Genomic DNA, 24,506 nt, shown 5'->3' with positions numbered 1-24,506 from the left:
TTATTTTTTTATAAGTTTTTTATATTTTTTATTACTTTTCACATATTTTTATTTTTAGACACTTATATTTATTTATAATTTTAATTTTTTATACTTTTAAAGTTCTTTTAGGTTTTTTTACCGAATTGTGGCATTATCGTGGCGTCAACGAATATCCATTATAATTTATAGTTGATTGGATATTCTAACTATTCTTTTAATGTCCAAAAAATTGAACTAAAAATATCCGATAACGTTGGGACTAAACTGAACCATTTAATAATATTAGAGATCGGAGTGAATAAAAAAATTTAAGTTGAAAGTGAAAAAAATAATATACTTTAGGCGCTAAAATCTGCATTAAATCTTGTAATAATGAGAAGCAATTAGAGGAAGTTATTCACGTTATTCACAAAATCAGCGTTAATCACGTTACCCTCTGCCATGCTGGCGCTGCTGATGTCATTAACCAATTTTGAAAAAATAAAATAAAATAGATTGATTCAATAATGGTTAGAAGGAATAATTGAATAGGTGAAAATCAAACATCTCCATCAACCTACAATCCGTGCACAAACATAAAGTTTCAGAAAGTCGAAGCCTGAGGTCTCTAAGAGCCAGTTCTTCATTGCTTAAAACAAATGCTTCTGACTTCAAAAGTACTTTTGAAAGAAAAGTTGTGCAGAATAAGTTGCTTTTGACAGAAATTTTTAACTTTTCAGAAGTGATTTTCAAAAGTACTTCTGAAAAGGAGCTGAAAATGAGAAGCTAAAAATTTTAACTTTTCTTCTCCCAAAAGTACTTTTGGTGCTTAATTACTTTTTTACCCATCTAATAACATAGTATTTTTCTTTTTTTTTCTTGGTGCTTAATTACAATTGCGTTAGAATCATTAATTAAAAATAAAAAAAATATTTTTTAAAATACTAATTACAAATATTTAATGGTTATATTTAAATATTTAAAATATAGTTTATATATTCTAATTAAATTTTATAAATAATTAATATTTATTGCTTAAAAATATTTACAATTTATATTTCATATATAAAATATTAACAACAAGTTATAATAATTTTTTTATATTATTACTAAAATATAATAATATTAATTAATTTAAATATTATTTAAATGCATATTTGTTACTTGATAATAACATGTCTAAAATGGACATTTTATTTCTCAAAAGTACTTTTTGACAGCAATGCTAAACACTCAAATTTTAAACTAAACTTTTCAAAAGTACTTTTCCACAGCACTTTTCAAAAACAATAAAGAACTGGCCCTAAATCTTACTTTCAATAATTCTACATGCTTTGATTTTGTTTTGTATTTCTTCGGTTATATATTTATATGTTTGCATTCTACTTTTACTAGTAAAATTTCTCTACCAAAAATAAATTTAATGTATTTTTAAAGATATAAGGAAAATATTAAATGGGAAAACTACCATTAAAGTCACTAAATTATTAGTATGTTTATGTTTTGGTCATCCAATTTTAAAAAGTTACAAAATAGTCATTGTATGTTTTCATTTAAGTTATTGAACTATTTGAAAATTTTTATTTAAGTCACCGGATTGTTATGTTTTCCTTTTAAAAGTTTGACTATTGAGTTTTGAGTGACAATTTGGTGACCGATACGATGGATTCGCAGATCCAAGTTGATCTAAAGGTCAATGTCAGAAATCGGAGAATAAAACTATTTGAATTTTGATTCGTAGGTTCGTGACATTCAAAACTATTTCATGAAAAAAAAATGAAACTATAGAAGAGAAGGAGAAAGAGAGCTTTCAATTGGTACAGACGGTGCGAACAAAGAAGGCCATAAAAAATAAATTTAACAATCTAATAACTTAAATAAAAAAATTTAAATAATTTAATAACTATTTTATAATTTTTTTTTAGAATTGAATGACAATAATCAGTCTCAATTCTAACAGAACCATGGCGCGTGAAGATTAAAATAGCATTTCTACGTAATATTTTGATCATCACAAGAATAGTAATGGTCTAACAAAAGAGATCTCCATCATAAAACAAATGACATTATTGTTTAGTACACATGGGAGCCATCTATTTATTTTTAAAAACATGTAAAACAAATTCATTTCTTATTATTGAACTACAAACTTCCATAGTTAAATAAAAAAAAATTCGATGTCAATGTAAAAAATAAGTATTCAAACATGAATTACATGTCCAATCGTTAGAGTCAACTAATCAATATATTTTAGCTGATTTGCTTCGTTTTTGTAGATAATATATCTCAAATCAAATAAACGAAAAAGAAAAAGAAGCCAATTTTCACAACCTGAATGGTGGTTGATACGATGAAGGTCCAGTGTTTGTGGGCAGTCCAAGTTAGGGTACACATATCTGGCAGTAATTTTTACACTTAGCACTCAAACCACTCATTCACTGTCACTCTTCTTCCAAGGTATCTTCGTGTTGTTTCTGGAAATTTTAGAATTTAATTTTTACATTTTTTTTTTTAGATTTCAAATTCACTACATTATATGATTATCAAGTAAGTATTTGTTTTACTAAAAATATGGTACTATCAAATTTAACTTGAATTTTAAAATTTAAAAAGTAATTTTTAGAAAAAATTAAACTTTAAAATTGTGAAAAGTAGAAGTCAATGTTTTTGCGATTATAAGAAATAGGGTAAATTTTAGAGTAGGCACGTATTGTGATATGTGTTATCCATAATTTAAAAAAATCGATTCGAATCTGAGTAGTAATGCAACAACTTGGAATAGATTCTTTTTTTTCTGAGTGTAGTCATTTAATTTTAAACAGAAAAAAAGGGATTCTCTCTTCTTCTTCTTTTTTCTTTCTTACCGTGTGAAAATAATAATCAACAAAGCCACAAAGGCATCTATCTTCACAGAAGATGGACAAAACACCACAAGCTTTATCTAAAACAAAATAAACAAATAAAAAAGTGGTTTTTAACGATCAACGTACAAAAAAGAGAGTGACTTGACTAAGAAAACACTGCAAGAATCTCACACTTACAATTTTAATGTAATATAAATTAATCATCCACGACTATCACAGATTATTCTTGTTTCTAAACAAGTACTAATATTTTGTCAGAAGATAACTCGCTTCTTCCGTTTCTTTATTTTGTTTCAAATTTGCATGTGTGAGAATAATCCAACTTCCTGGAATCTCTCTAATGGCAGTAAACAAAGAAGGCGGGATTTTTTTGTTGAACAGATCTGATATATAAAGAATGTTTACAGGGGAGCATGTATAATCACCTCTCCACTTCAACAGCAAGGTAGAAACAAAGGAAAGCAAAAGATTGTCATCACGCACTTGGAAGTTTTTCTTTTCTTGATCTGATTCAGTAAAAGTAGGCTGTGACAGGGCTAGTTTCTCGTATGGGGTACATGGGAGATTATAGCATGTGTATCTGCTTCCCTAAGAAATTTGGGGTCACCGAGGCGGGGCCACCGGTTGATGTGAAGGAGGTTTTCATGAAGTACGCCACCGGAGGTGGCTCCGGCATGACGGTGGAACAGCTGAGACGGTTCTTGGTGGAGGTTCAAGGTGATGTTGAAGCTTCCATGGAAGATGCTGAAAGGATTGTGGAGGAAGTGTTTAAAAGGAGGCATAACAATGTAAAGTTACCAGAGCTGGCTTTAAGTCTGGAAGATTTTCAGTTTTATTTATTCTGTGTGGATCTCAATCCTCCTCTACTTAATAAGGTATAAATCCTTTTGCTGCTTCTTTCCTGATGTTTTGTTTGGTTGCTGGGAAAGTTAAACATTAGATGCTTGTTTGGAGAGAAAATAAAAAAAAGTACATATTCCATGTTTTGACATAGAACAAAATCCATTCAGGTTCATCAAGACATGACAGCTCCACTTTCCCACTACTTCATATACACTGGTCACAATTCATATTTGACTGGAAATCAAATCAGCAGTGATTGCAGCGATGTTCCAATCATAAAGGCTCTCAAGAGAGGTTTAAGAGTAGTGGAACTCGATTTATGGCCAAATTCTTCGAAAGACGATGTTCTTGTTCTTCATGGATGGTATGTACAGTTTTAAAAAAAAAACTGGTAAATAAATTCAGGGTTTTCGTTTTTAAAATGTGTATTTTTTAAATGTAGGACTTTGACAACTCCAGTGGAACTGATTAAATGCTTGAGATCCATTAAAGAGCATGCTTTTTCTGCATCTCCATACCCAGTGATAATTACTTTCGAAGACCACCTTACCCCAGATCTTCAAGCTAAAGTTGCTCAGGTTTTTCGTCATTTTCTTTTACAATTTTAATGTCCATCAATCTTTCCTGGAAAGTTATACATTTCTAATTAGTGCTTATTATATATCTGCAGATGGTGATCCAAACATTTGGGAACATGTTGTTTTGTCCTCCTGAATCTGATTGTGTGAAAGAATTCCCTTCCCCGGAAGAACTGAAATATCGAATTGTCATATCAACTAAACCTCCAAAAGAATACCTTGAAGACAAAAACTTATCAAGCAGAGGAAGTAACTCTCTCAAAGACAAAGATTCTGATGAAGATACGTGGGGGAGAATGTCAGCAGACCTCACCAATGATGACGATAAGGTCAGCTGAGAAAAAAGCAAAAAGAGAAGAAAAAAAATCATGATCTCTTTTCATATTTCTGCCTAAATTTCTCATTTTAAAACCTTTTAGCCTGTTTTACTTGCAGAGTGACTGTGATGCAAGTGAACATAGTCAATGTGACGGTGACAACGAAGCTTGTGATCAGCTATTGCGGCCGTTGGGAGCACCGGCTTACAAGAATCTGATCTCCATTCCAGCTGGAAAGCCTAAGGGAAAGCTGAGGGAGAAACTAAAAGTTGAGAAAGATAAAGTTAGACGCCTTAGTTTGAGTGAACAAAAGTTTGAAAAGGCTACTGTCTGCCATGGAACAGACGTCGTAAGGTACAAACAGCTATTATGATGGCTTTTATGTTAGTGGTTCATTTATGAGTGCACCTACTCTAATATTTAATCCTTGAAATCAATGGTGCTTTAGGTTCACACAAAGGAACATTTTGAGGATATATCCTAAGGGTACTCGGGTTAACTCCTCAAACTACAATCCTTTAATTGGTTGGATGCATGGGGCTCAAATGGTTGCTTTGAACATGCAGGTTCGGCTTTTAGTATTTCCCTTTCTTCCATATCCAAAATAGTTTTCGATTGTTAGTGATGTTTTTTAAGCATGTGTTTTTTATGGTTTGGTTTCAGGGATATGGAAAGCCTCTGTGGTTGATGCATGGGATGTTTGGATCCAATGGAGGGTGTGGCTATGTGAAAAAGCCAGACTTTCTGATGAACGTGGGACCAAATGATCAGGTTTTTGATGCCAAAGCAAAGCTGCCAGTGAAGAAAATCTTAAAAGTGAGACTCAATGGAGTTTTATAACAAATAAAAATTGATTCCTCAGTCTCCACCATTGTAATCATCTTTTCTTTCTCTCTAATTTACCTTCCCATGTTACTCAACAGGTTAAAGTACACATGGGAGATGGATGGCATTTAGATTTCAAACAAAGGTACCTCAATCTTTGGTCTTCACCAGAATTCTATACCAGGGTAAGCATAACTTGCTTATAACAGTGCTTCAATCAATCAATCATCCAATCCCTCGAATTTTCGAGTAACTCCAATCTCGAAAACAGGTTGGTATAGCAGGTGTTCCAGCAGACAAGACAATGAAGAAAACAAAGAAAAGAAAAGGCAATTGGACCCGAGTGTGGGATGAAGAGTTCACGTTCCAATTGACAGTTCCGGAAATAGCTTTACTTAGAATCGAAGTTCACGAATATAACATGTCTGAGAAAGATGATTTCGCTGGCCAGACATGTCTGCCGATGTCCGAATTAAGACCAGGCTTCAGGGCTGTGCCTCTGTTTAACCGCAAAGGAGAGAAGTACACTTCACTTAGGCTGCTTCTACGCTTTGAGTTTGTCCAAGTAGATATTTAGTCTTTACGTGGGACTGTACTTCCCCACACTAGGGGATATGTTCATGCAAATGCATTAGATAGTCCCACAACATATATACCAGTCTTCCGAAACAAGAATACACCAAATTTCAATTTTGGATCCTGGGGATGAAATCAATTGAACGTTTAGCAACTTAAATTCATATAAACCATAAAAATATTTCATTTACAAACGATAAGAGTTTATAACTTGAAATGTAATGTTTTTAAAACTCAAAGGGATACCTACATATCTATATACTTATAGCACTTGTTAGAATTCGATATCTCTTAAGCACCCTGTTTTCATCCAAGATTAGCGTAATAAATATTTTTTTCGCTTAGGTTGATGTGTAGTAATGAAAAAGCAAGAACAATTAGTAGTTGATAAAGGTAGTAGTATTATATAGCCAATTGACAGAAAAGATACCTATCAGTATACTTTGTAATTTAATTTAGTAATATTCAGGTATAGATGCCAGCTCAATAATCCACAATGCATAGATTCTCCTAATAATAAAACCGTAAGAAATTCTTTACCTTGCCCGGCTGGTTAGAGAATAAAAATATATCAGGGTTCGAAGCAATTTTTTGCTTTTAGAGGAGTGTGAGTAAAAGCAGCGGTCCCCACTTCATTCTTTGCTCTTTCTTTGACCTTTTCAATTTTACCGTTTCTAAGCGAATGACAACGACAAGCAATCTGTTCCCTTGGTATCAAGTAAAAAAAGCTAGCTGCAACGTGTTAAATAAGCCATTTTCATCCCTCATGAATGAGCTCATATATGCCATGGAATATGGACTGTTTCAGCTTCCTTACAGTAATTGCTTCAGCACATATTCTCACTTTATTAAAACGCCATTCCTGTCTTTCCATCTGCATATATGTGTTTATATATACATATATATAGAGAGAGAGAGTAGTGCAGTGTGAAAGAGAAGAGAAACTCGTCAATTTCGGTGTTTGAGAAAAAGTGGGATGCCGAAGCAGAATTTCAAGGTGTGCCTGTGTTGGAGGAGAATATTCAAGACAAGGGTGGTCGAGCCACCTCCAGATGTTAAGAATGCCTTCAATCATTTCTCACAAAGTGGAACGATGACTGTGGATGACCTCCTGACGTTTCTGATTGAACATCAAGGTGAAAATAATGCCACCAAGGAAGATGCTCAAGCCATTTTTGATAGTCTCAAGCATCTTAATATATTCCACAGGAGAGGACTCCATTTAGAAGCTTTCTTTAGATATCTCCTTGGTGACCATAACCTTGCTCACCCTCCATCTTCAAAGGTTTTTTCTGCCTTTCTTTTTATTTGGTCCCCAAATTTACATTTCGCAGCAGATATCATTCAAGCATTAGTTTATAATATAATGTGCAGCCTCCATTCCCATAAAAGATTTCTCATGATTGGATCATCTCCTACTGTTTTCATTTAGGTGCACCATGACATGACGGCTCCATTGGCCCATTATTTCTTATTCACGGGGCACAACTCCTACTTGACTGGGAATCAAGTAATCAGCGCCAGCAGTGTAGAACCCATTAAAGATGCTCTGCTTAGAGGTGTAAGAGTGATTGAATTGGACCTGTGGCCAAATTCCAAGGGGGACGATGTCGAAATTCGCCATGGCGGGTATCATCAACTAGCTACAACCTTTTCTTATCCCATATTTCTTTTTTCTTGTAAAAAGGAACATGATTTCTACAAGTAAGTTCAAGACTCTCAGACAAAACTGTCCAAATTCCTTAAGTGTTGAATTCACTAAAACTTGCAGGACTCTGACTTCTCCAGTGGACCTCCAAAAATGTTTGCAAGCAATTAAGGAGAATGCATTCCATGCTTCAGAATATCCAGTTGTGATCACTTTTGAAGACCATTTGAATCCAAATCTTCAGAAAAAGGTGGCTAAGGTGAGCTTATAATGATGATGATAGTATCTACCTAATACTAAGCCTGAAATGTCCATTTTCTGACGACTTGTTTTTTTTCTTTAGATGGTCACAGAAACTTTTGGAGATATGCTCTACTGGTCCGAAACAGAAAACATGCAGCAATTTCCTTCACCAGAATCATTGAAGAAAAGGATTCTGATTTCAACCAAACCCCCTAAAGAGTACCTGGGAGAAAACAGGGGAGATGTTTCAGAAACTGAGAGTGGAAGAGTAAGAAATGAATTGTCAGTAAGTAGCAGACATATATGCATTAAGAGTTAAATATATATATTATGTTGCGAATAATTTCTGTCTACTTGTCATTTCTGATTGGGTAGCGGAATCCATCAGATGTAGGAGAACATTTTCCAGATGAAGACGAAGAAAATACTGTGGTTCAATACAGGCAGCTAATTGCCATTCATGCTGGGAAGCTCAAAGGTGGATTAGAGAACTGGCTGAGTGATGACCCAATGAAAGTCCGACGGCTTAGCTTGAGTGAACAAGAGCTTGAAAATGCTATTAGAACATATGCTACTAAGATTGTGAGGTATAGCAGTTTTTGCATGTTGACATGGGTGGTTTTCCATCACCTGGAATTTGTGCTCCATTAATGCAATACCTCCGTTCGACGAACTTGTGGAAACACTGATGATAAACTCTGACATTTTAGTTATAAAATTTATTCCAGGTTTACTCAACGAAATTTGCTGAGAGTGTATCCTAAAGGCACACGCTTAGACTCTTCCAATTACAATCCTTTTGTGGGGTGGATGCATGGAGCTCAAATGGTTGCATTTAACATGCAGGTAAAGACTTTTTCAGGGCCAAATTTCATTAGTTTTATTTCATACCTATTTCACATCAGAAGAAAAGAAAATACCAATATTGATTCTCTTCGGACAGGGATATGGAAAGTACTTATGGATAATGCAAGGAATGTTTAAAGCAAATGGTGGATGCGGCTATGTGAAGAAACCTGATTTTTTATTGCGGAGGGGAGAGAATGATGAGGTTTTTAATCCCAGTGCGCCATTGGAAGTCAAGACCGTTATGAGGGTACTAGATCTACTTATAACTGCACCATTTGGTTCCTTCACTATTCTCATTCTTCCATACGTTTGTCTTTACAGGTAAAAGTTATCTTGGGGGAAGGTTGGCATCAGGATTTCCACCATACTGCATTTGATCGCTATTCCCCGCCCGACTTCTATACGAAAGTAAGACGATTAAATTTCCATGTCAAACATACTGATAACCAATTACATATATATATATATGCAGTTTTTGGTGATTAATTTTGATCTATCTGCACAGATTGGAATTGCTGGTGTTCCAGAAGATAAGGATGTAAAGCAAACAGCAATAATAGAAGATGAATGGCTACCTGTATGGGACCAGGATTTCGAATTCCTAATTCGTGTTCCGGAATTAGCTGTGCTTCGGATTCAAGTCCTGGAATATGACACCACTGGGAGACCTGATTTCGGAGGCCAAACATCTTTACCTGTATCAGAGTTGAGAACTGGGATTAGGACGGTCCCATTATGTGACAAGAAGGGAAATAAATACAAGCATGTAAGGCTCCTCTTGAGCATTAACTTTGGACGCCCTTATGATCTCTGATTACCCACACATTTACTTCATGTTTGTAATGGATTATCATACCTTGCATGCATGCATGCATGCTTAAACATCATTTGCTCCATCTTTTATATATCAAAATTTTACATATTCTCCTATATATAAAAGAATTTACAAAATGCCAATGGAAACATCAAACATCATTGATTTTTAACATGACATTATTCTTGTTGCTCCATTATTAAGCTATTCGTTTTTTTTTTTCTAAAATTCTTATAACTAAATTTATTTATTTTTAGTTAAAATAGTTAATCATTTTCCTAACAAAGATTAGTCACAAGTTTACAATTTCAGAAACTAGTTATTTATAAAATTATTATGTTGTAATCACTAATCAGGATTTGTCCATTTTAGATTATTATAATATTATTTTATTCAATTTTCTTTTCCCTTTGTAGAAACTGACTGCAAAAACATTCATAAAATTTATCTTAAAATAACATTTTATTTATTTACTTTTAAATAAAGACATGTATTGCCTTAAAAAAAAGTGAAAAAAAAACTGTTACAGTAAAAGTTAAACAATTCTCTTGTTTCAATAATTAGATAGGAATTGTATGAAACTCTGAGTTCACTCCTTACAATAGGAAAATAATAAATCAGATTTTTTTTATTGATTTTTAGTTTTTATTTTCCTAACAAAATTCAAATCCAACTAAAAATGTTAAAATTCAGGAGTATAAAATTGATTTATCATTCTCCTATTGAAAAGAAATAGGGATGATGTCATCCAATTCTTCCTACGTTAGTAGTTTAAACTTTAGAATTAAAATATGAGTAAAAAAAAGAAAAAGTCAAAATAAAATAATATTGGTGAGAAATTTTCAAAGGAATTATTGTTGTGTACCTAATTTTGTTTTTAATTCAAAGTCCAGAGGGGTTAATGGTTTCATGTAGGATTAATTTTTTCCCCAAATATCTATGTATTTTAGGACATGAAGGATAGATATGAAATGTAGCATATAAAATGAGATGTACGACCTTTAATCTATAATTCTCATATTTTTTGCTAAAGTCAACCCTAACGTACAAGGTTTTTTCTTTTTTCTTTTTTACTTTAACTCTTTAAATAATAAAATTTAAAAATTCAAGTTTTTACTGCACTGTAATTTTTTTAAGAGAGGAAATGAACTGCACAAGATTTTAAGTGCATTAACATAAAATCATTTACCCCTCTCTCCGTTTCATTGTTAATTTAAGTCAAGAGTCATTGTTTAATCCTTACCATCAGGTTGGTAGCTGGCAAACGTGGTTGTTTATTGAAAATTGTTACTATTAAACAATCAACAATTAATTATCAGTAGTAATAACAAATTTGAAAAAAAAATTCAAAAAATAATATAAATATTTAAGTTTTTGATTAAATTAATATTGTAACACCTTCAATCCGTATCCTTCGCCGGAACCGGGTTACGGAGCATTATCAAAGTTTACAGATCAAACAGACAGAAATTTCAAACATTTCATATCATCAAAACAAGTCATCAAAGCATCATTTTAATCCATATAAACATATCAAATCCAAATCAATTTTGCTTAGTTCATGAGCACTTAAACATATAATTAAATTCACATGCTCCTATCTAGATTTAGTTCAATTTATCATGCCATAATATGGCTTCAAAAACAAACACATATTTATATGTATAAAACCAACCAAAATTAAACTTATAACCTCATTTAAATCAAACCACAAAATAACTATTATTTAGACACCCTAGCTACATGCCGACACAAAGAATAAATATCACCACATTTGAGTTCGAGATCGTTGTTGGATGCTAAATCGGCAATCAAAAGTTAAGTACCTAACCTGCGCACGGGAAACAAAACCGTACGCTGAGTATAAACTTAGTGGTATTTCTATAATCTGAATATTTAAAGGTAATAAATTACAAATATACAATTGAAATATAAACACATATTAATATTTAATTATTACAACAACCATATCATATTTTATTTGTTTCACAAATATCTCAATTCTTATACTTGCTATATAAATAGGTTTTCACAATTTATTTCATTTTTCATTATACAATTGCAATATCCATTTCATCTTCATTTCTTGAGTATATAACTCATATATTCCATATATTTGCAACATATTTCACATTTTATTTTCAATTCACTATTGCACTTCCATTTCTCATACCATACCATTTCAATATCAATTATAAAACTATTATTCATTTACCTTTATTAACACGACTCGGACTCGGACGGATACACGGATCCAACCAAAACACACCAGTTTGGCACCTAGTATCTCATCGGATAATTCAAAGTAATAATTTGACATCCAGTGTCTCATCGGCTAAACCAAAGTAAATTGGCACCCAGTGCCTCATCGAATCAATCCGAAGTAGTAAATTGACACCCAGTGTCTCATCGACTCGAAGTCGAAGAAATCCTTGAACTCTTTCAATCCTATGGCATGCCATCTATATCCGACTCAGCCCAATACAGTTAATAGGGTTTCAATTCACTTTTCAAATACAACCAGTATATATATTCAATATATATACCAATTCAATCAATATAAATTCAATCAATTTATCACATACTAAATCAATACATTTCAATTACAAAACACAATAGTTCTCACCTCAACACTTACTATATACATTAAATTGAATTATACCAATTAACAACTAAATTCGGATTATAAAAATACAAAAAAGAAATTTCGAGCTATTTCTCGTAGACTTTATCTTTCCCCTTTTTAGTCGAGGATCCCGGTACGACTTTAGTTACGGAATTAAAATAATTAAAATTCATCAATACAATACAATTTAATTTCATATTGCATATTTCAATTTTTACTCAACATTTGTCTAAATTTCAATTTAGTCCCTAAACCGAGACTAATTTTATTTCTTCACAATCAATTCTATATTTTCATTCAATTTCCACTTTAAACTAGACTTAACTCTCTAATTTCACTTAAATCCCTAAATTTTGAATTTTCACAATTTAGTCCCTATTACTAAAAATTTACAATTTATTCTACAATTCAATTCTTTTTCACTTCTAACTTAAAAATCTATCAATTTAATCCCTAGTACTAAAATTATTCAACATTAACAACATTTAAAAACTCAATAATTTCTAAAATTTTGATATGGGTCGGGTAGTATTTAATACCGGGATTCCAAAAACATAAAAATTAAAAGAAAAAAGGACTAAATTGACTAAACTTTGAACAATTGAAACCATTAACTTTTTCTTTCTCCTTTTCTTTCTTTTTTTTTCTTTCTTTTTCCCTTATGTTTGGTTTCACTTTCTTTTTCTTTTTCTTTCATTTATTTGTTTTATTATACATTATTATATTATTATTTTGTTTTACTATAATATAATATAATATAATATAATATAATATAATATAATATATATACTTAATATTGAAGTAAATATTATAATATACATTAACTTAAAGTTTTATAATGATTTCACAAAAAAAATCTACCTTATGAGGCCTCATAAAGAAACAATAGCATAATTGTTTCTTTAGTCCTTTTAGTTTTTCTTTAATCTTAATTCAACTTTCACCCTATATGCAATTTAGTTCTTATACCTAATTTACTTTTAATTCAAGTAAATTCACTTAACTGAAATCTAATTAACAACACAACTAGCTTCATAAATATTTTTAATAAATATATACTAGTCCGATTTATGGGAATAGAGTCCTGGGAATGCACTTTTTTTTAATTTGGTCTTTTTTAATTAATTAATAATTGAAACATTAAAATTTCTTAATGAAACTTTAATACCACCTTATTACCTTAATGACACTCCGTTAATATTTATAAAAATATTTACGGCTCAGTTTATAAAAACAAGGTCCCGATACCTCATTTTCTAAAACCACTTGAACTTAATAAATCACTTATATAACATAAATTATCAAATAAAAAACCTTTTTAAAAATCACATTTAACTCGTAAATATTAAATAATGATATTTACAAACTTACTCATCGGATTTGGTGCCCTGAAACCACTATTTCCGGCACTACTAAAATTTAGGGACATTTTGGTAATTTTCTTTTTTCTCGAATTTCCACCCAATCTTGATCTAAATAATATTTCATTCAATTTATTAATTTAAATAATAAAACAATTCATTTCATGCAATTTGGTCACTTTTTGACATTTTTACAAAATTACCCTTAAAATTTTACTTTTATTCAATTTAATCCCTGAACCTAAAACATGTAAATTAGCTATTTTAAAATAAACATATTAGCTAAATATTCACATATCTTTTCCTCCTCCTCCACTCCATTCCACATCCTTGATATATACATAATACCACTATTTACTTGTTTACTCATAATAAGCTGTTCACTTGAGTCATAGTTACTAAATTAATTATATCTTAAGTTATAGAACTCTGAATTGAGATCCGAAAATTTTATAGAAAACTAGACTCACATGTATTCTTACTATAAAATGTTCAGAATTTTTGGTTTAGCCAATAAGTACAGTTTATTCTTTAAATTTTGCCCTATTTCACTGTTTGACAGTTTCGACCTCTCTTCACTAAAAATTAATTATCACTTTGTAAAGAATTCAGATAATGTTCTCATTTGTTTCTATTTAAAATAGACTCATTAAGTATTTTAAACATATAAATTTAATCCTATAATTATTTTTATTCAATTTTTTTTGATTTTCTAAAATCAGAACAGGGGAACCCAAATTCATTCTGACCTTGTCTCACAAATTTTATTATATCTCATGATTTACAATTCCATTACTTATGCTGTTTCTTCCATGAGAAACTAGACTCAATAAGATTTAATTCCATAATTTATTCATACTATAATTCGATTTTCAAAATTTATGGTGATTTTTCAAAGTTAACATACTGTTGCTATTCAAAACTATTTTAGTGCAAAATGTTGATTACAAAATTTATAACACTCTTATTCCCTTTCTCTATAAAATTTCCCATACTTTCTCTTATTTTCTTTCACTAATTTATCAAAAACATAAGACCTTATATAAGAAAACTCTACTATAACATTATTTCCATGATTTTTCAATAATATCAAACTTAAAAATATATTGAAATCTTGATATTCTTACCTTGTGCTATTGATTTCAATCTTTAACTTGATTTTCTCTCTCCTCTAGCTTTTATTTCTTGAATCTAACTTGATATTTTAGCTCCCCATTGTCTCCTTGTTATTCTTCTCTCTTGGAAGCTATGGAAATTCTTTTGATTTCTAGGTGAAAATGGTAAATTTTTGGTGGAAAGACTAAATTGTAAAGAAAGCAAAACTTTTTTTCTTTCTCTCTTCTTCTCACGTTAATGCGTGGGAAAAATGGTGGGATGGTGGTATTTCATCTTTCTTTCCACATATATATATACTAAATAAAATAATAAAATATTATTAAAAAAATCAAATCAAAATATTATAAACTAATATTTATTTATTTAATTATCTAAAATATCTCCAACACATCATTGCCTTCTAGATTTCTCTCTCCTTCTAATTGAATATTTTGCCCTTCATGATCTTTTAAAATTCCATCCTTGAGTCATCACTCAATTGGTAAAATTACGATTTAGTCTTTCACAATTCTTCACTTATTCAATTTGGTCCTAATTCATCCGTTTTCCTTAGTTTCTAGATCATTCCACCCTTAAAATATTTGCACTATTGATCCTTCAACTTTTCATATTTACACTTTAACCCCTCAAATTTTAAATAGTTACTCTTGGGCAACAAAACTTTTCTCACTTTTGCGAATTAGTCCTTTCTTGCATTAATATGTCATAATATACTTTCCAATGTTGACATAAATCAAAATTTTCCTTTTCGTCACTTTATTTCCTTATTTTACTATATCAAGTATACATATTTTCTTACTGTAGTAATTTTCGGGATATTATAGAAATAATAAAAATATATTTTCATAATTAAAATAAATTATATTATTTAAACATATTTTAATTTTTTAAAAAAGTAATAAAAAAACTTTGAATGCATATCATTTTACATTAATAAAATATTAATTTTATGAGACAACTAAAATTTTATTTTAATTTGTTTTATAATTTCTTTTTAGTGAATTTTGTCTTGATAACCTAATTTTAAAAGGAAATTTGATTTTATCATTAACATTTACAAAAATGAACTTTTATCAACGAGTCATTAAGAAAATAACAATACGCTAACATAATATTCTAACTTTTTATCAACTTAGGAGTTGCACTAGAAGGGAACTTGCTAAGCTCAACTTCCACGTTTTCCTCTTCATCATCATCATCGTATTCTTTGTTCTTGGTGGTGACTCTAGTAGCAACATTAGCATTAACACTTGTAGATTGCAACTTAGGAGTTGAACTTGATGATGGATGAGAGGGATTTTTTACGTTGGGACCAATGTCATCGTAATCATCATCATCTACAAGCAATTTGTGTCCACCATCGGTTTGGTTCTGGGGTTCATTTGGAGTTGGTTGTTCAGTTCATCCTCACCAACTGAGGAATCAGATGGCGATTCCTCTTACTCTTCCAATGCTGCTTCGAATGGATCCTTTTATTGCTTCATTCTAATAACTAAAAATCAGTCTACGGTGAAGGAGGCGATTTTAAAAATCACAAAAAAAAAAGAAACGACTAAGAAAACTTAGGGTGTCTCTCACACGAAAAGACCCTTCCTATTGTAGTGTGTGTGTGTGTTCTTTTCTGCCTCTAGTTACCCAAAGCTAAAAAAGAATGACAACAAAAATGGCTATTAAGGAGAAACAGAGAACAAAAAAAAACATCTTTAGTGTTATGTTTAGGTAAAAGTATTGTAGATAGTAACCAGTGATAAATCATTTTGTAATAATAAAAATACTAGTTTATGATGTGATTTAAAAGAAAAAAATGAGCCTTTTAGGCTCTATTACATTATTTAGAAAAGGAAAAAATACATAAAAAATGCCTCAATTGAAAGGAAAGAATCGAAATTCAATCAACTATTCAAATCCTGCAACTGATTACACCTTGCTAAGCTCCTCCATGCCGTTGTTGTTGTTACGGAGAAAGCTAAAAGCATTTTATTCTCTGTCAAGCTTGTTAATGTTTATACTTAACTTGGCGATGTCTCATTCTAGCGTCGCACATTTCATCAGATCTCAGAAAAATATGTTTATACCTGTATTACGATGGTGTCTGCTTTTGTTCGCATTGGTCATTTTGGGGAAGTTGTAGTCTGTTTCTATCAAATTTCATTTACCTTTGGGCTTCTACCTGATTTCTACACTCTTGCTCCTGCACTTAAATCCTATAAAATCCATTTGATAGAATGATGATATTTTGGTTGGCGCTAAAATTGGGCTTTGAACTGGATATCTTTGTCACCGCTTCCTTGGTTCATGTGTATACGCGGTTCAGAGCTTTAAGCTATGCACTTAAACTATTTGATGATATGCCAGTACGGGATATGGTTTCTTGGAATGCAATGATTTTTGGATCCTGTCAAAATGGCAATGCTACAGAGGCGTTAGATGTTTTGAATAAAATGAGGTTGGAAGGGATAATGATGGATCTGATTACTATTAGTAAGCATTCTTCCTATTTATGCACAATTAGATTATATTTTTATTGGAATATTGATTGTTGTATATGCTACTAGGCGTGAGTTGGGGTTGGAGTTGTTAGTGTTCAATGCTTTGATCAGAACAAAGCACTAGTTTCATTCTACAACATGCAACTAATTGGAATTAGCCCTGATTATCTGGTTCTTCTATTGTTGCTCAATAAGGTAATTGTCATGGTTGGTCTAAATCCACTTCTTTTAAAAAAAACAAACGCATTAGGCATAGATTACTCTCACTTTACTAGAGGGAATAAAACTTTTAGTACTAAAATCCACATTTTTAAAGTTTAAGAAACATATTAAAACATTTTCTATACTTTAGGGGTTATTTGTGCCATTATCATTTTGTTAATTAAAATTTTAATGACAACTGTGAGTAATTTATGGTTTGGGAAGGGAAAGTCTACTTGCTACTTTATTTTGTAGCAACACAATGCTTTACACCATGTAATATTAAAAACCTCATAAATTTGACCAAGCAATGAGGAGGCAACAATATTAAAATCTCAAGTTCACCATCCAGAATACCTAGATTTTGATATACCAATGATATAAATAATATGAGCCACTTTCAAACTTGTTTCACTTTACCTTTTATTAACTGAGAAATATAAAAGAAACATCACCAGAAATTGAGATTTTTATCTTTTCTTAGGTGAAAACCACGATGCCGAAACAGCGTTTTAAAGTGTGCGTGTGTTGGAGGAGAGTGTTCAAGACAAAGATGGTTGAACCGCCTCTTGATATCAAGAATGCCTTTTACCGTTTCTCGCCAAGCGGAATGATAACTGTGGATGACCTACTGAGGTTTCTGATTGAACATCAATGTAATACCCCCTACCCGTATTCATCGCCGAAATGGGGTATGAGGCATTACCAAATTTTGCTGAATAAATTTTTCGCAAAATCCCAAAGTTTTCTTTTTTTCTTTTTTTTGAATTTAATATAACCCCCTGCAATTTTAAACCGAGACCAATCCAACACAACCAATTCATTTTAACATATTTTCAAGATAGATTTAACGTATTCATAAGATAACCTCATCACATACCAAAACCAGAATTTGTTAGCCATACCAATGGCTAACCATACATTCATTTCACATTAACATTTACTTTACTAGCTTATACATGCCATTGATTTCCAAAATAAAGTTTCTTTATATACCGAGATCCGGGCTAAATCCATTTTCCACATATTCTTCGGGAGGGCTATATCAGGATAGGATCACCCGTCCAGGCTAGATCCTTTTTACTGTCAATTTCTTTTCAGAGATCCATCAAATTTTCCTTTCATTCAACCGGGATTTATTTCCTCTTTTCATCAAGAATATCAATACTTCATCAATTATCATACAATAAACATCCAACTCATATTCACATCAATGACAAACATTTCAAGCATTTAAGAATATAATTCAAGTTACACAAACTTACCTCGATACTTGTTCATAAACAAAAATCTACTAATCCCGAACTTTTTCTTTTCCTCGATCTAACTTCGTATTTGAATTTAATCATTAATCTAATACATATCATGTTCATATGTAACATTCTCTATAATTCCATTATTATTTATAGTGCATTCAAAGCTGTCTCATTGCGTTATAGTCACTAAATTATTTATATCTTGAGCTACGGAACTCCAAATTAAGATCCACTAATTTTCCCTAAAACTAGACTCACATATCTTCTTACCATAAAATTTTCAGAATTTTTGGTTTAGCCAATAAGTACAGTTTATTCTTTAAAGTTTCCCCTATTTCACTGTTTGATAGTTCCGACCCCTCTTCACTAAAAATTAATTATCTCATTTTACAGAATTTTGATGATGTTATCGTTTATTTATTTTGAAAATAGACTCATTAAGGATTTTAAACATATAAATTTAAGCCCCTATTTATTTTTATCCAATTTTTTATGATTTTCCAAAGTCAAAACAGGGGAACCCGAATTCATTCTAACCTTGTCTCACAAAATCTATTATATCTCATGATTTATAATTCCATTGCTTACATTGTTTCTTTTATAAGAAACTAGACTCAATAAGCTTTAATTCCTTTTTTTTTAATTCACTAATTCAATTTTCACAATTTTTGGTGATTTTTTAAAGTTAGACTACTGCTGCTGTCCAAAACTGTTTTAGTGCATGGTATTAATTACCATTTTTCCCTAAACTTTCAATAAATGATAATTTCATCCCTGCTCAATTAACCTCTCAATTGAGCTGATTTTTCTCAATTAACATTTTATCCTATCACTTTAAACTACTTTATAACCTTTGGAAATCATAATTTTAGCACTAGACTTTAATTCCAAACATTTTCACAATTAGGTCCTACAAATCAATTTCTATTGAAATTACCGAATAAAATCATCTCATAAACAAATTAAAGCTTCAATTCCATGCTATTTCATCATAAAATTCTAGCACATTTTCATAGAAACTTTCAATTTCATTCATAAAATCAAAAACTAATGAATTTAGTAATAGGACCTAGTTGTAAAAGTCTTAGAAATACAAAAATTACAAGAAAAAGGCAAGGATTAACTCACTTGGTGCAAAAATTATTAAAAACCAGCTTTAATAAACCCTTAGGACGTTTTTGGCTGAAGAGAATGCTGAAAAATAAAGAGAATTCTAGATATTCCAATTTGGTCTCATTTTTATGTTAGTAAAATTTGTTATTTTCCCATTTTACTCTTATTTCACCAATTCTCCTGATTTTTCTCAGCTTATGCTGCCCAAAATATCTCATTTTGAGCTTATTTTCAATTTATGTCCCTCCTCATTTAACAATTGAGCTATTTAATCCTTCCGGTAACTTTTACACCTTTTTCAATTTAGTCCTTTTCACTTAATTGACTACCCAAACATTAAAATTTTCTAACTAAATTTTAATACCATATTACTAACACTTCATAAATATTTATAAAAATATTTCTGACTCATTTTTACTAGATCGAGGTCTCGATACCTTATTTTTACCCAATTTCTTCAATAATTTATTTTTCTAACTAACTACTAAATCGGTAAAATTTTCTATTGATATTTTCATACGATTTTCCTATTGATATATTTGTGGTTACGAAACTACTATTCCGATAACCTTGAATTTGGGCCATTACAATCAAGGTCAAAAGAATGCAACCAAGGAGGATGCTCAAGTCATTTTGATAGTCTCAAGCATCTCAATATCTTCCAGAGGAGGGGGCTACACTTAGAAGCCTTCTTTAGATATCTCCTTGGTGACCTTAACCTTGCTCACCCTCCTTCAAATGTAACCCTGGGTTTTTTTTTCTTGGATAATGTCTCATAGTTTTGATAAGTTTATAGTTTAGTATTGTGGAAAGCTTCAATCTAGGTTTATTAATTCATAGGAAGATCGATTTTTGTGAATTTAAGTGCACCATGACATGAGTGCTCCACTGTCACATTATTTCTTATTCACCGGCCATAACTCATACTTGACCAGGAATCAATTCAGCGGTGCCAGCAGTGTTGAACCGATTAAAGATGTTCTGCTTAGAGGTGTTAGAGTAATTGAACTGGATCTATGGCCAAATTCCAGTGGAAATGATGTGAATGTTTATCATGGAAGGTAAAAGAAACCCGATTTTTCTACAGTTCGTGAATTTGATATGAAGTTATCGGTTTTGTTAAAACCAATGAAAACTATGCGATGGATTCATTGAAACTTGCAGGACTCTGACTTCTTTGTTGGCCTTCAAAAATGTTTGGAAGCAATTAAGGAGAATACATTTAAAGCTTCAGAATATCCTGTTATAATCACTTTTGAAGACCAATTGAATCCCAATCTTCAAGAAAAAGTGGCTAAGGTGAACCTAAAATGATGGTTTCAGTATAGAAATTTTACTAATGCTAACCTTGAATGTTCTTTTTTCTTAAAAACATGATTTTCTTTAGATGGTTACAGAAACTTTTGAAGACATGCTTTACACTAACGGAACAGAAAATTTAGACCAATTTCTTTCACCAGAATCATTGAAGAAAAAGGTTTTGATTTCAACCAAACTTCCAAAGGAGTACCTCGAAGGAAACACCCAAGGGGAAGAAATTTCAGAAAATGAAGGTGGAACGGCGGTAAATGAATGTCAAATAGTAGCCAAGTGCCTTGGAGTTGTATATATTAAGCTTCATTGACGTAACGTCGAGAATAAATGCTTATCTACTTGTCATTTATGATTTGTTAGTGGAATCCACCAGAAGAATGAGAACATGTTATGGATGAAGACGAGGAGAAAGTTGTGCCTGAATGCAGGCAACTAATTGCTATAAATGCAAGGAAGCTGAAAGGTGGATTAGAGAATTGGCTGAGTGATGATCCTAAGAAAGTCAGTCGAATTAGCTTGAGTAAGCAAAAACTTGAAAGCGCTGCTAAAACATATGAAACAAAAACTTTCATGTATACATAGTTGCCTCTGTTTTCACACTGATGATAGACATTGAGATTCTTATTCACCCTTTTATTGGTTATCAAATTCATTACATTCTTTCTCTAGGTTTACTCCGCAAAATTTGCTGAGGGTGTATCCTAAACGCACTCGCCTTGACTCTTCTAATTACAATACTTTTGTTGGATGGATGCATGGAGCACAAATGGTTGCATTTAATATGCAGGTAAGAGTAAGACCATTTCAGGTCCAATTTAGACCCTTATGTCAAAGAAAGGAAATCTCCTTAACTATTGCCTGCCAACCTTCCAGCAACGTTTTTCTTTAAAAAAAATGATTTAACTATTAGTTCCTGAACTTTATTGTAATTACGTTTTGGAATAATTGGCATTCTTACCCACCTATTGTTTATGTTCAAACCATTCTTTTCCTTGTTATTCTTCCAACAGGGACATGGAAAGCATCTATGGATAATGCAAGGAATGTTTAGAGCCAATGGTGGATGCGGCTATGTGAAAAAACCTAACTTTTTATTGCATAGGGGACCGAATGATGAGGTTTTTTATCCTAATTTACCATGAGAGGTCAAGACCATTATGACGGTGGATCGATATATCCTTACTTATAACTGCATCTTTGGATTTCTTCATTTGTCAATCCTCCATAGCTGAAATCTTGATCATTTTCTTTACAGGTAAAAGTATACCTAGGGGAAGGTTGGCATCAGGATTTCCACCACACAGCATTCGATCGCTATTCCACGCCAGACTTCTATACGAGAGTGAGACTATTAAAATTTCATATGAAAGATATTGATAATGAAGTACATTTGCAGTTTTTAGTGTTCCAGCAGATAAGAATGAAAAACAAACAGTAACCATAGAAGATGAATGGTTACCTGTATGGGATGAGGAGTTCAAATTCCAATTAAGAGCTCCTAAATTAACTGTGCTTCGGATTAAAATCTTAGACAATAACACTATAGGGAGGCATTATTTCGGAGGCCAAGTATGCTTGCCAGTATCATAGTTGAGAACGAGAATTAGGGTAGTTCCATTACATGAAAAAAAGAAAAGAAAATAAGTACAAGCATGCAAGGCTTCTATTGAGCATCAAATTTGAGGCTCCGTAATGATAACTGACAACTGAGATTTGTTGAATGTTGTAATGAAAATACCAACACCGTATGCATAATAAACAGTGTTGATGGACATTTCTCAGTTTATATTATATTCTTGGTACAAATCGATAAAGAAATCTTACAAAGTCTCTGCATTATAGAAACTTGAAAGATTTTCTACTAACCCTTTTCTCTTTTTGATAAATTGTTTGTTTCATTTCTTCAAGATAAGCAGTTTAAAATGCTACAATCAGATTGCTCCTAGCAGATCAAACTGTGAACATGTTAGTGATTATATGTTTCTTAACTATAATTACTATTAGATTTGATTGCTGTCAATTTAAACTACTCTAACTTCAGCTTTTTAATGTGAATATAATATATATTTCATGAAGAATGATAAGTTGAGCTATAGATGTACCATTTGGTTTGTCTCCTAGAGGTTTCGATGTTGTTGACAACAAGACTTGTTATTACCATAAACTGGTAAGGGGGAAGGAAAGAAATCTGATAAGAACCACTTTAAGTTCAAGACAAAAATAGAAAAGAACTGCTCAAAATATTTGAGTTGTACAAAAATGCAACCTAAAATACATAAAAGTTAACAGCTACAACAAAACATTCCATTTTGTCTGTGATCACTGATCACAAAAACCTTTAGCTTCAATACAACATCACATTTTCTACTTTCAATCTTTCTCTTTTCCGTTAACAAATTAATAAATAAATAAACCATTCAGAATTTAATCTAGTTAATTTATATATATTATAGATTTGACATTAAAATGGAAAAAATTCAGATAAAATAATGATATAAAAAGAATTGAAAAGAATCGCATGAACTCTTCTAAAAGCTCAATCTATAGGAATGGGAATTGTAGGAGAAGAGAGTAGCAGGGTGTCAATGATTTCTCCAAATTGGCAACAATGTCCATCGTATTAGGCCACTCTTTTCCTCCCAAAGTCGCACATTGTATAACTGTATTAGCCATCAGCTCCACTTCCTCAGCCCAATGAATGTCCGGCGCCCCAACCCTTGGATCCCCCACCAATAGCCTCTCCCATTGGTCCAGTCCAATCTTCTACATTTCTGAAAATAACTTTCCTTCCTATCAAATGCATTCAGGGCCCAACTGTCGTGGTTGACACTAATTCTTCATCAGATTCGGGTCCCAATAGTGATAATCCAAAATCTGACACTTGGGTCCTCCAATTCATACCAAATAGTAGTGTTGGACGACTTAACGTCTAAATGAATAATCAGTGGCACTGCAAAATTTAATGACAAAAGCCAATATTTACTTCAACAAAAGACTCATAGATTCTGGACTGATGGAAAAAGAATATTGGCAAATGAAACTGGAAACATCTAGAATGACAAAGATGAAGAATCCGTACAATTATTAAAAAAGATAGCTGACATGGAGATCGATGATTTTCTATCACACATAATAGAAGAAATCAAAAACACGTGGGAGATTGGGAACTCATCAAGACTGTCAACAGATTCATTACATCTAGATGACATAGAGTTAATGAATCTAGATAATATTCAAGAAGGGTAAAGCCAAACAAGGAAGCCATGTAGGAGAATAACATCCAAGAAAGGAACATTCAAGTTTCGAGATTACTTAAAGAATAAGGCATCCATATACAAATAAAAAAAAATGCAACGTGGAAGCAACCATTAATGATGTGTCAAGACAAAAGGAAAGCTACTTGGAAGTAACCATCAATTCATCATTAATGAGATATCATCCTTATCAGAAACACTGTGCGAAATTCAAAAGAAAATAAAATAGGGTTTAAAAATTCTCTTATAAATAGGGAT

At 31.6% G+C, this 24,506-nt stretch overlaps 2 protein-coding genes and 1 pseudogene across 5 annotated transcripts; all 3 read left to right on the top strand.

The window, feature by feature from the left end:
• Positions 1–2,726: 2,726 nt before the first annotated feature.
• LOC107906624 (phosphoinositide phospholipase C 5) lies at positions 2,727–6,085 on the top strand. Its single transcript, XM_016833671.2, has 9 exons — positions 2,727–3,700; positions 3,836–4,032; positions 4,111–4,246; positions 4,339–4,575; positions 4,682–4,917; positions 5,012–5,129; positions 5,227–5,379; positions 5,487–5,573; positions 5,660–6,085. The coding sequence occupies exons 1-9, from the start codon at positions 3,374–3,376 to the stop codon at positions 5,963–5,965; spliced, it is 1,797 nt and encodes a 598-aa protein (XP_016689160.1). The 5' UTR covers positions 2,727–3,373; the 3' UTR covers positions 5,966–6,085.
• Positions 6,086–6,556: 471 nt separating this feature from the next.
• LOC107906625 (phosphoinositide phospholipase C 2) lies at positions 6,557–9,690 on the top strand. 4 transcript variants are annotated; one of them, XM_041093457.1, is made up of 9 exons: positions 6,557–7,249; positions 7,397–7,668; positions 7,736–7,871; positions 7,956–8,141; positions 8,231–8,442; positions 8,584–8,701; positions 8,799–8,951; positions 9,026–9,112; positions 9,210–9,690. In XM_041093457.1, the coding sequence occupies exons 1-9, from the start codon at positions 6,941–6,943 to the stop codon at positions 9,516–9,518; spliced, it is 1,782 nt and encodes a 593-aa protein (XP_040949391.1). In that variant the 5' UTR covers positions 6,557–6,940; the 3' UTR covers positions 9,519–9,690. The 4 variants fall into 4 exon arrangements, with proteins under 4 accessions (XP_040949391.1, XP_040949392.1, XP_016689161.1 ...); XM_041093458.1 differs by having other exon boundaries at positions 6,561–7,249; positions 7,956–8,123; XM_016833672.2 differs by having other exon boundaries at positions 6,564–7,249; positions 7,397–7,593.
• Positions 9,691–17,807: 8,117 nt separating this feature from the next.
• LOC107902772 (phosphoinositide phospholipase C 2-like) lies at positions 17,808–22,687 on the top strand (annotated as a pseudogene).
• The last annotated feature ends 1,819 nt before the right edge of the window (positions 22,688–24,506 follow it).

Source organism: Gossypium hirsutum, chromosome D05 (genome assembly GCF_007990345.1).
Source record: "Gossypium hirsutum isolate 1008001.06 chromosome D05, Gossypium_hirsutum_v2.1, whole genome shotgun sequence".
Lineage (NCBI taxonomy): Eukaryota > Viridiplantae > Streptophyta > Magnoliopsida > Malvales > Malvaceae > Gossypium > Gossypium hirsutum.
The sequence above is the reverse complement of the archived record's forward strand: the minus strand, read 5'-3'. Positions and strand labels throughout refer to the sequence as shown.

Bases quoted from the DNA above. Each gene is read 5' to 3' on its own strand.
- LOC107906625 (XM_041093457.1), top strand. From the start codon at position 6,941: ATGCCGAAGCAGAATTTCAAGGTGTGCCTGTGTTGGAGGAGAATATTC. The intron at 7,872-7,955 runs GTGAGCTTATAA...TTTTTTCTTTAG, and splicing joins TTCAGAAAAAGGTGGCTAAG to ATGGTCACAGAAACTTTTGG. The intron at 8,142-8,230 runs GTAAGTAGCAGA...CTGATTGGGTAG, and splicing joins GAGTAAGAAATGAATTGTCA to CGGAATCCATCAGATGTAGG.
- LOC107906624 (XM_016833671.2), top strand. From the start codon at position 3,374: ATGGGGTACATGGGAGATTATAGCATGTGTATCTGCTTCCCTAAGAAA. The intron at 4,247-4,338 runs GTTTTTCGTCAT...ATATATCTGCAG, and splicing joins TTCAAGCTAAAGTTGCTCAG to ATGGTGATCCAAACATTTGG. The intron at 4,576-4,681 runs GTCAGCTGAGAA...TTTTACTTGCAG, and splicing joins TCACCAATGATGACGATAAG to AGTGACTGTGATGCAAGTGA.